The sequence below is a fragment of the Gadus chalcogrammus genome, chromosome 3 (assembly GCF_026213295.1).
Source record: "Gadus chalcogrammus isolate NIFS_2021 chromosome 3, NIFS_Gcha_1.0, whole genome shotgun sequence".
In the NCBI taxonomy this organism is placed as follows: Eukaryota; Metazoa; Chordata; class Actinopteri; order Gadiformes; family Gadidae; genus Gadus; species Gadus chalcogrammus.
This window is the reverse complement of record NC_079414.1, coordinates 12,864,990-12,877,489: the sequence shown is the minus strand read 5'-3', so window position 1 is coordinate 12,877,489 and position 12,500 is coordinate 12,864,990. Positions and strand designations below refer to the sequence as shown.

The 12,500-nt window shown below is 44.3% G+C and overlaps 1 protein-coding gene across 1 annotated transcript in view; it reads left to right on the top strand.

Annotated features, from left to right (window-relative positions):
* The first annotated feature begins 1,803 nt into the window (after positions 1 to 1,803).
* LOC130379304 (microtubule-associated serine/threonine-protein kinase 1-like) overlaps positions 1,804 to 12,500 on the top strand; it is a 67,418-nt gene continuing 56,721 nt past the window's right edge. Inside the window, exons 1-2 of the mRNA XM_056586055.1 lie at positions 1,804 to 2,899; positions 8,644 to 8,675. Coding sequence (XP_056442030.1) covers positions 2,861 to 2,899; positions 8,644 to 8,675 — 71 coding nt within the window. The 5' untranslated portion in view covers positions 1,804 to 2,860. The remainder of the gene's footprint in view (positions 2,900 to 8,643; positions 8,676 to 12,500) is intronic.

The following is a 12,500-nucleotide window of genomic DNA, read 5'->3' as shown; positions in this document are numbered from 1 at the left end:
TTTTAGAGTCTGGCACACCGACTGTGAATAGGCCTGCTTTATAAAACACCAGGCCTCTCACAGTCTGCTTACCAAACACATATCAGGGTGCACATGCTGTTGGGGTACACAGGGTACATGTATGTCAGGGTACACACGACAGGGCACATGCATGTTAGGGTACACAGAGTACTTGCGTGTTAGCGTATACAGAGTACATGTATGTCAGGGTACACACTACGGGGTACATGCATGTTAGGGTACACAGGGTACATCCCTGTTAGGGTACACAGGGTACATGTATGTTAGGGTACACAGGGTACATGTATGTAAGGGTACACAGGGTACATGTATGTTAGCGTACACAGGGTACATGTATGTTAGGGTACACAGGGTACATATGTTAGGGTACACAGGGTACATGTTTGTTAGCGTACACAGGGTACATGTGTGTTTGGGTACACCTGATACATTTACGTAAGGCTACCCACAGTACATGTGTTTTGGGGTACACAGGATGCATGTGTTTTAGGGTACACAGGGTGCATGTGTTTTAGGGTACACAGGGTACATGCATGTTAGGCAGGATACATACATGTTAGCACAGTGAAGAACACCACACAGAAAAGCCTCTGTTGGTACGTTTTGTTTCAATTCATCACCATTGATTGACATGCTTTTTGTTGAAAAGGGGGAGATCTCTTTGAATACACAGATGAGTGGGAAAGAAAGCTTTGCGAGAGTGTGAATGTTTGAGTGACAGATAGCGACGCTGAGGGGGAGGACTGCGGGGATTGAACTGTCAGCCAATCAAAACCAGCAACTGCGATAATCGGCCTTCCAGTAGAGATGGTGAGGTTTGATTAGGTTAAACTCATAATGGAATATGAAGGATTTCAAGCTCAGGAAAGAGAGGTTGCTGATTCTGTTCAATTGGCACACTCTTACATTTACTGCTCCTGGAAATAATTCGATTGGATTAACATTAATCTTAATTATGTGTAAAGCTATTCATCGTCATGCTCAGATCAGTTTTTAGTCTAGTTGCATCTGCTCTATCTTAAAGGCAACAATAGCCCAAATGCACTTCATATTTCCCAAGTGCATGTTCATGGGCCATGCATATTTTTGATACCCTAAAGTTCCCCAGCTCGCTAACCCTAACCCTCACCTCTTCTTTTAATAAAAATCCACGCTTGCCCGACCAAGTGACTTTACCTCCGGCGGCTCCATTCTACTCCCGCATCCTCTCTCACACATGGCCCACCGTGTCGATAGCGCCTCCCATTTTGTTGTCAAAACAGTTCCTGCGTTTTAACCATGGGTGTTAAGTTAACACTGTCAGATACATCCGCCCTCCCCGTCCCCCTTCTGTCCGCCAGAAGGGAGCAACACAACCTTAGGATCAGGGATCACGTTTAATGAAACGAAAGGGTCAAACGTTTTTAAAAAGTTGTCGTTGTATAGAGCCAAAGGAAAGAGGGTTTAGTTGCAAAGAAGGTTAATCTGTCACCAGCATTGGTCATTGATTTCCTCGAAATTCAAATTTATGGAAATTTGTTTTTCCATGTGAGTTCAGGCATTAACGTGAAACTTTAGCTGGGGGCGGGTGTGAAGGGCTGCTTGGCAAGGTGTGAATATTGAATCACGTCTCACTCTCAACCTAAACCTTTTTTTTGGTTTCTGCTTAACGATCGAATTGCTTTCAACCACAGATGTGAACATCATCCGTCCTCATGCAAACGAAAATCAAAGTTGAGGTGAAGTGGGAGAGGCTGATAGGCTCGGTTTGTGTGAGGAGGTGTTCAGGAAGTGGGTGGAAGAGATAGGATGAGGGGAAGTAGTGGAGGAGCCTATGCAACGTCCTCACACAGCAGAGACCCAGCCTACACACCGCTACACCTTACCCCGATCTACGATCACATGGAGATCATACGCTTTACGATCACACTTCTTCGATACGAACAGGAGAACACTATCCGTGACGACGCCGAGCCGTGTGTGACAACGTGTGTTTAGTGGTTCTACGTGGCTGTGATCACATGGACGTCCAGAGAGAAGCTTCTCCCGCCATCAGCACATAACAACGCCGCCCGGATTCCCATCGATCGCTCTTATTTTCCACGCACGGATCATCTCTAAGTATCGCCACCCTTCATGGTTGTGGTGATTATTATTAGTTGTAAGTGTCTGGGGTGACTGTCAGTACAGTGTAAGCCTGTACTATTTACACCGTGGGAGCAGACTGTCCGCGCTGTCCATTCCTTTGTAGCCCGAGGATAACGGTGTACAACACCAGGCTGTGTGGTGTACACACTTGGACCAACGCAGTGGATGGTGTTGTAGTAGTAGTAGTACGATGGACTCGGTTGGATAAACGGACCTATAAGCGACACGTTGTTTTTTTTGTGCTGACATTTATTCGGGCTGTTAGTCGGCAACACTGCGATGAATCAAAGCAAACACGTCGTACCGGAGTGGAGGAGAAGAGGCTGTCAATAAACATAACCACTGGATTTACAGATGAAGAACGGGGTTGTTTTTTGCGATCACACTCACAACGTGTGTAGGCCTGCAGAGCGCACAGATATCCACCCCTGGCTCGCGCTTATTCAGCAGCTCAGGGTAGTGGTAGTAGTGGTAGTAGCGGTGGTAGATTGTTGCCTGCTGTAGTACGCTTTCCTCACAACTGTACTCTTAACTGTACAGTGGCCCCAGAGTCGCGCAGTATCGCTGCACTAACCATTTAGAAAACAATAAGAGAACTAGGCTAGTTTTTAACCCACAAGTTCCTCTTCTGGTCATCCGGACCCAAAGTTCCCCGGCCTGCGTGACTGCAGTGGTGGCAAGACCCGACCTACATGAGTCCTGGGTTTCCGCCATGGACGACTCCGGGATCATTCGAAGACGGAGGCTACAGGTGGGGTGACAACATAATGATGCATGACCTCAATTAGACTATATGCTGTAAATCCACCGATTTAGCATGGCAAAAGTGGACATGATCTCTCTGCTGTTGTGGTGTGGCCTGTTTCACATGAAAGGAGGCAAACTGAATTTGAAAATCTTAGTTGGGAACTAATTTGAAAGGTCAAGAAAGATGAGAATGCCAGACATAGATTAAAGTAAAAGCAACTTGTAATCTTTTATTTAGTAATTGTCTATTCCTTTCTACAGAGGTAAAAAGTTGGGAATCACCATTTGTCTCATAATTATCTTGAAGATTCTACATGATTACTTTGTGTACGGACAAAGATTGATTTTCCCAGGTAGCACACACCCATGCAATCACAGTGTATACCTTGATGACATTTGTTAATGGGCTCAATTCCCAAACACACAAAGCACTCAATGCACTCAACGTGGCAACCCATCGACCCGCAAAGATTTCACTTGTGAGTGAAAAGAGATGCTTGATGCTTTGGAGCAAAGTGCACGAGTGAATGTTTGTCTATGTGTTGGCAGGGACAGGTGGTCATGGGTGTATTTGCAACCCACTGATGCTGATGTGTAAACGTACATCAAGCAGCCCTGCCTAGAAATGAACACAGCACTCTACATATCAATTGTGGAGGGTCGATAAGCATATCTGAGCTAGGGGATTATGAGGATGTGGCCCATTAGCAGGTCTTATATTGGCATAGCTTCCCTGGCCTTGGCCCTTGTAAGAGAGTCAGACCACTAACAGCCCCACCAGTGAGTAGGGTGGGGGCAGCAGCTGGCTACTTAATGGTAGACCTAGGTGGCTGTTAGAATATACTCATTTCCCTTCACCACTCTGTCCCACTTTCATTATCCAGAGCATTGAAGACAGAGGAGAGGGATGGAGATAATGACAAAAAAACAAACCTTGCATTAACCATTGTATATTAATCAATTGCCACTAGCAAGCTAACCATAAATAGCAGTCTTTAAGTAGCTTACCATAACTACCACACAATACACGCTTTCAATGACTAGCGAGCCATTACTAACTAACCATAAATAGCAAGTCGCTATAACCTAACCATAACTTGCAATTCATGACAAGCTATCCATAACTAGCAAGCTATTACTAATTGATCATAACTAGCAAGCCACTATTACCTAACCATAACTAGCAAGCCGTTACTTCCTAACTATAACTAGCAATCGATTATGACTATTAAGCTGACACTAGTCTACTATAACTAGCAAACTTTTACTAGCTAACCATAACTAATAATCTGTTACAAGCTAGCCATAACGAGCCTACCGTCAATAGCAAGTTGTTAAAAGCTACAAATAACTAGCAAGCCGTTACTAGCTCAGATAACTAAACATAAAAATAAAGGCTATACCAGCTAACAAGGAAAAACAAGCTATTATTTCCGATCCATAACCAGAAAGCCTTCAATAGCAAGCCAAAGCCATAACTTTGAAGCTCACTGCTGTCGCAGTGGTTGGGTGTCTTGTGAGGCTTTCATGTAAGCCGTAAGAAAAGTCCTTGGGTACCACCCATGATTGACTGACATGATGCTCATTGAACGGCTCCCCTCAGTGCTTAGTCATCTAGTTCCTCTAGGCAGGTGGTGTTGTCACTGTCTGCCTGTCATTTACCGTGGCTCGTACAACCAGACAAGGGAGCAGGGAGCCGTCCCAGTGTACTGGTTTGGTGGCCACCAGTGGTAATGCAGTAAAACGTATTATCAGACCTATATGTAAGGGTATCCATTTACAGCAGAAATAAAATGAACAAAAAGCTTCATGAAGGAAGTATAGGATCAATTGAGAACCATTTCTTACGAAGGTATTTTAGTCTATTGGTCTAATGCTACTATTAGTATTACAATTTGTTTGAAAAAATCAAATGACAATATATTAAATCTGAGCATTGACCTATTATTTGCTCAACCATATTATTTGCTCCAGATAACCCTGACTGGCGGGACTTATATAGAATTAAGCTAAAATATAGGTTGCTAAGTAAATACAAATATGGCATTTTTTGGCCATCTGTATCCAGTTGGTGTAATGCATTTAATTTGATAACTGAATAACTGAAAACTTTGAAAGTACTCATTGACTGACCAATTATCAATATTTAATCATGGTCGATCATTTTCATCATCTTTGTATTTGAATAATCTCTTTTTCTCCAAATGGTTAGTTAATCAGTCTTAGTTTACTTATTGACGTACCTTTCCGCTCCCTGACAGGTAGTGCTTAGATAGTACAACTATGATTCTCTCCACACACACAGACCCTCTCCTCTCTCCCCCTCTCTCTCTTTCTCTTTCTCCCTTTCTGTCTTCTCTGTCTCTTTCTCCCTTTCGGTCCTCTCTCTCTCTCTCTCTTTCTCTTTCTCTTTCTCTTCTCTTCTCTTCTCTTCTCTTCTCTTCTCTTCTCTTCTCTTCTCTTCTCTCTCTCTCTCTCTGGTTATTTTACATTCTGCCTCTTTAATTGGTCCAATATTTAGTACTGGGCACCGGGCCCATCTTGAATGCTCTAAGCAGCAGAGATAAGAGTGTGATGTCTCTAGAAGAGGCAGCTCACTTAGCCAAGTCCTGCCACTCACTGCCATACCAGCTGCCTCTGCTCGCTCATAATAGACCACTGATGATAATTATACTTCCAGAAATCCAAGCAATGTATTAAATCCAAGTAAGCTAAAGGTATGTGGTATAGTGTCTACGAACCGAAGGGGAATGTGAGCGCAGCTTGTTGCAGCTGAGTGACGGTTGTACCTGTGGAGGCTCCAGGAATGGAGATTGCCACGGAAACGGGTTAGAAAATGAAATCCCTGGCTGGGATTTTATGTCCGGATCAAAGTGTTACATTCCTTTGATCCCTTGTTTGTTCTGATTCGACTTCAGACATAAACTCGAAGGTGAACGGGTGAAGCCGATTCATGTCTTGGCTCTTTAGACATAAATGAATACTCCCAGTATCAGTTGCTGCAGAGCCATGATTCCAGGTCCCTGGTTAAACAGCTGGTCAACCATTAAGCTCAAAGGACAAGGCTGGCAGAAAGCTATTGGTATTTTGGTGGGGATGTTGCCAATTGGAAAACCGTCACATTATGTGGACCTGGTGCTGTAACGTTGTTTTTCAGCACATAGCTTGTCTGTGAATTTGCAACATGCAGAATACTTATTTTCCCAATCCCTCATTAATCCTGGGTAGGAATCACTAAACAAAAGTACACAAAATGGCAAATCAGAAAGAGGTTGTAATAATGTACAAATCACACATGGTACATGAAGAAGAGTCCATTATTAATACATCTTCATTAATAATGCGTTTAGCTTTTCATTGTTTGTCTTTCTGTCTTTATTTATATAGGGTCCTCTCAGTTTGCCCAGCGATCATGTTGTAGTGGTTGTCATGGTCACAGGGCACATGACTACAAGGGACAAGTCATAGCGACATTGTAGAGTGACTAGCTCATCCATGGCAATCCCACGGACAGAACACAAGACAGGGCCAGCCACAGAACAGTTGTTCCAGCCTCTATCCATTAGCCTACCCTAACGGCTATATCTACACACGTCACACACACACACACACACACACAGACACACACACACACACACACACACATACACACAGACACACACACACACACACACACACACACACACACACACACACACACACACACACACACACACACACACACACACACACACGTGGGTAATGGGTATGTACACTTACACAAATACGTTGACCCACACGCGTGCCATGAGGGCTCTCTACAGGGTCCTTCTGGCTGAGGTCACTTCCTTGCGGTGATGTAACTCATTAGCTGCTCCACTGGTGGATGATGTCATCCCATTGAGAAAAGCGGTCCACTCTTAAGCCCGGCTGCTGCACTCTGTTGCTCCTGTTTTACGACTACCTTTGAACACGTTTCCACGGTCACCGTTGAGGACAGGTGCCCTGCACCGATCGTGTGTGCGCGGACGAATGCTATGGCACATAAGCTTGTATAAAAAGGAACTTTACAAAATGTATGTTAAGGTTAGGCTTTGTTTATTTTAAATGCCAATAGTCCCAATGCCTGCTGCAGAGATTTTTATTTTAATATAAAAATAGGGCATGTCCTCACACAGGAAGGAAAAAAAAAGGAAAAAATGTGAGTGAATGCTCAAATAAATATTTATTTACCAGCAAAAAGAGGCGACTCAGTATACCACACCCTCATTTAGACCTCAGTCTATCTCCAATTGAGGACGCAGTGAGCTTACAAATCACAGAAAGCGGCAATAAAAAAATGACATACTGACTCATTTCTAACAGGAATTGTATTGAGTCTGTAGCTGGAGGCTTGCGCGGAGACGAGAGCTCCGACCGCCTGTCTTTGATATGTGAGGGGTGTGTTGTTTACATCTCCAGGGACATTGAAGGAGGAAACACGACGCTAGAGAAAGAGATTAAAAAAACAGCCAAACAGTGAGAGTGGGAAATGTATGACTGCTGTGTGCCCACCGGAGGGAACGAAATCCCTCACTGGAAAATAAAACCCAATTTCATTCTGTGTTGACCATACTATCCTGGCACCTTTTGTGTTTGTTGTCTGACTTTTCATCCCAGCGTGGCTGTTAACTTCTGGATGGATGCCAGAAAGTGCACCCAGACTGTAACAGCCCCCCCCCCTCCCTCACCACCCTTTACATACACCAGAACCGCCTTGATCAGAATAAAAACAAATGTCGGCCCATCTGTGAGACGATATAACTTGATAAGAGAGAGCGGACTTTAGCCACGAACGGTAACCCGATCTCACCCGGGATCGGTGTAAAGTGGAACCAAATTGCCAATGGATGGGCAACAAGGAGGGTAATTGTGGTTGAGATCCGACCCGAGGGATTCTAATCGAATCCGCGCCCTCGCCGCTCAGTCTCCATGCCATGTGCACGGCGGCAGCCATTTTTAAAAACCGGCTTTTGGTTTGACGTTTGCCATGTCCGTCCCATGGCCCTATTGAGCTTTCTCTCGCTCTGAGGACTTTTCTGCATTTTGAATCCCGCTTAACACAGACAGATGCGTAGATGGGCAAGAGGGCGTGTTATGCTGGATCAATGCTTGTGTCCTTTCGGCCACTTTAGCTGTTATCATTAATCTTAGGGACGTCAGTCAAAGGACAAAACATAGAAAAAGCTGAAACATTGTGAGTAATACCAAGTGACCTGGATCTTTCTGAAGCCGCTGACAATATCTAGTCAGTATCTTCATTGTCCTCTATTTGTAATATGTTACCCAGCTATCCAATGTTGCAATCACTTATGTTATATCTAGCATGCACATATTTTGGCTGTAAAGGTATACAAGTCATGTTTATTATCTGTTCAATGTAGCAGACCGTTTTAGATTGAATAGCGTCTACATATGTTTGTAGGTTAATTGTATCGTCGTTCTTGTGGCACTGTGTAATTGAGCGGGTCCTCTGGTGCCGTCGTCATTGAGCAAAAACAACATGATAATCAGGAGCAGTAAACACCTACAAATATACTGGCAAGAGGCTGAATTACATAAGTCACACCTCTAACACAACATCATTGAACACTCCCGCAGGGTGGTTATGTTGAGGTATTAAACCTTCCTCTGTTAAGAAAAGTAACCAGAATGTTTTCCAACAGTTTTCATTGCATCAAATCAGTTTATTCATTCCTTCGTATTTTCTGTTTTCTTTTGAATTTCCAGAAGGACCTTCCACTGCCCCGGAAAAGTACCAGGTGGGTCCACTTTTTGTCACATACGCAAATAGTTTGATTGTACTGCTGCGTTAAGATCATGATTTCATGGCGAGAAAACCTGAGATGTTCCAGACCACAGTGTTTCTAGCTGTGTTTGGTTTGCAGTGTTGTGAGCCATGTTGTTGTGTGAGCTGTGCCTGGGCTTGAGCCCCTCTGTAGACACAATCTGTTGCACCAGTGAGCCACGCAATGGAAACTCTGCTTCAGCAAGCGCCCCGGCCTTAACGAGAGAGAGAGAGAGAGAGAGAGAGAGAGAGAGAGAGAGAGAGAGAGAGAGAGAGAGAGAGAGAGAGAGAGAGAGAGAGAGAGAGAGAGAGAGAGAGAGAGGGCCGTAGAGAGTGATCTAGGAGACAGAGGGGTAAGAGACAGATATATAGAACAAGGAAATGGGCTGGAAGGGAAGGAGAGAAGGAAATGAGAGGAGAAGAGACAGAGAGCAGGAGGATGAGTTGAGTAAGGGTGAGGGAAGGAGGGATAGAGTAGTATGGGAGAAACATACTGAGAGAGAGGGAGAGAGATGCAAAGTGGTAGAGAGAAGTGTGACACTGCAAGAGAGACAGAACGAGTGAGAGAGATGGATAGGCCGTGCTTCAGGAAGGGAGTAAAGTGTCACATGTACTGCTTAGCTGTGACTGATTAACAATGGCAGTACTAAGTATGTGTGCGTGCATGCATGACAGTTACTTTTATTTCTCCAATTCAGAGCAACAGCGTCATTGAAACGTCTCTGATCCTTGCTTGTGGTTAATCTTTATCTTTATGAAAGAAGCAGATGATGAAGAGATTTTTATATTATTATATTTACATTATATTATAATATCAGCAGCGCCACTGTTTTGAATGATCAATTTGGACACATAGCTGTGTGTGATATTTTATAGTATGTCAAACGCGGTGTGTAAATACCATGTCAACTGAATTCGACCTCAAACTGCTCACCATCTGGATAGGTGATTGACCGCTGATCTTTACTGTGTAACGTCTACGTGGGTCTGTGACAGGGTCTGTGCTTTGGCTTGTGTGCGTGTGTGTCGCTGTCCATGGTGCTGAAAACCAAGGCAGGTGTAATTAGGTCGGGGTCAAAGTGCACCGCACACTCAGATCTACATTAGAATCTATCGATTAACATCCAAGCCCAAACCCTCAAACTGACAAGAAATAAACCACACATGACCCCAGTAGGAAAATACCAGAAAGCTTGAGAAGGAACACACAGGAAGATGGAGCTGTTGTTCAATTTAAACACACAATTGGTCCATTGAAATGGGCGATCGAGAAGTGAAAGACCCCCAAAGCCGTGAAGGTGAGTCATCAGCTTGTAATGTAAGGCGCTTCCCCCCGTGGATGTGTGGCTCTGTTTAACTCTCTAGCGCCCCCTTTCTGTCGCATGGCCAAACATCTTCTCATAGCTGCTGTTGAGGTCGTTGTGAAATACAACCTTATAGTTTACAGCACAAATAAAAAGGGAATTAATTTCCTCTCAAAATCATTGGAATGGATGCACAAGGCTGGACAAGCAAAAATGCGAACCATGACCTTTTACAAAGTCATATTCAGGTTTTTTAATCAAGCATTTTCTTTTGCCCTCAACTTGGGATTTATTTTGCACAAAAAGAAAGCATTGATCAAAAAAATTGTCAGGGGAATAACTGTTGACACGTGCAAGATTACAGAAGCCAAGAGGCAAATTCATGTTTGCTAGCTGGCTTCTGCACTGCATAAACAGACGGGAAATAAATCAAGCTGTTGTTTCTTTCATCAGACAAACAGGTACTCCAGCCCAGACGGTCACGATAGTGGTGGTTGTGAATTGCGTGTGTTCTATGTACTTGTATGTGTGTGTGTGTGTGTGTGTGTGTGTGTGTGTGTGTGTGAGTGTGTTCCTATAAGCCCTAATGCATTGTTCTCGGTTGTCATTGCCCATGGCCTTTGACATGTGCCTAATGGTAGCAGATGTCACTGTAGGACACGTGTGTGTGTGTGTGTGTGTGTGTGTGTGTGTGTGTGTGTGTGTGTGTGTGTGTGTGTGTGTGTGTGTGTGTGTGTGTGTGTGTGTGTGTGTGTGTGTGTGTGTGTATGGGAGGGGTCACGGCAACAGAGGAAGACCCCTTTCAGAGGCCAGATGATGACATCATTACAGTAGCATGTCCGGATCGCTCCTAGACGCGTGGGAGAGGAAAGAGTACCGCAAATACATTTGAAAGTTGAATTAATGAGGCAAGGTGTTGCATCCGTATACCTGGCAGACCACCATGCAAATGATGTGACCACACACACACACACACACACACACACACACACACACACACACACACACACACACACACACACACACACACACACACACACACACACACACACACACACACACACACACACACACACACACACACACACCCTCCCTCCGCTCCATCTCCCTCCCCTCCCTCTCCCCCCGGTCTCCCATGTATATTTTATCCGGTCGGACCGCCACATTAGTGAGGTCATCCATTATTGAGCTCCCCCCCCCCCCCCTCTCCCCCCAGCGCTGTGCGGCTACCATCACAGTGGCTCAGCTTCAACGTCCCCTGCTGCTCACACACACACACACACACACACACACACACACACACACACACACACACACACACACACACACACACACACACACACACATACACACACACACACACATACACACACACACACACATACACACACACACACACACACACACAGACACACACACACACACACACACACATACACACACACACACACACACACACACACACACACACACACACACATACACACACACACACACATACACACACACACACACATACACACACACATACACACACACACACACACACACACACACACACACACACACACACACACACACACACACACACACACACACACACACACACATACACACACACAAACAGAGAGGGAGCTGCCCAAAGACACACACACACACGGGGAGCTGCCCAAACACACACAGACACACACAGACACACACACACACACACACACACACACACACACACACACACACACACACTAGGGCTGTCAAAACGAACTTCGCTATTCGAATATAATTCAAATTTTTTAAAAAGGAGAACATTCGAGTGCGGCAACTAACGTTCGAACTTTTTTTTATTTATTTTTTAGCAAATTTTATTGACAAGTCAAGAATTACATTTAACTTTTGCCGAGCAACGACGCAAATGAAAGTCAACGTCGTGCGTCGTGACGTTCGGCAATCGGCATTGTATGCTTACAAGATGCTGGGAAGCAGCGCGCGAGCAGACACAGAGATGGAAAGCATAACTTTCGGATTTCCATCGAGAAACGGGAAGATTACATCCAGAGAACCCGTCATTTGCAAATTATGCTGCAAGTCGTTAAAGTACCACTCGACTACGAGCAACATGAGCGCACACCTCCATTCAGTGCATTACTCGGAGTACGCAGAACAGTTAGCGGCTGAGGAAGAGCCACGGTCAAAACAGCCAAGAATAACATCGTAAAATAGCAGTGTGTGTGTGTGTATTTGAATGATTGAACATCAGCTTCTTCATTAAACATCATTGCTTGAATATTTCTGGCGTTATATCTTACGTATTTATATAAGTTTTGTATTGATTTGGTAAAACTTGTTGCAAATGTTACATAACAGATTTGGTTGACGCGCCCTCTAGTGGACGCGGGACGTAGGCCTAATAATAGGATGGTATCGGTGTATATAATGATATAATAAAAAAAACATTAAAATATTCGAATATTATTCGAATATTCAACATAAGAAGCATT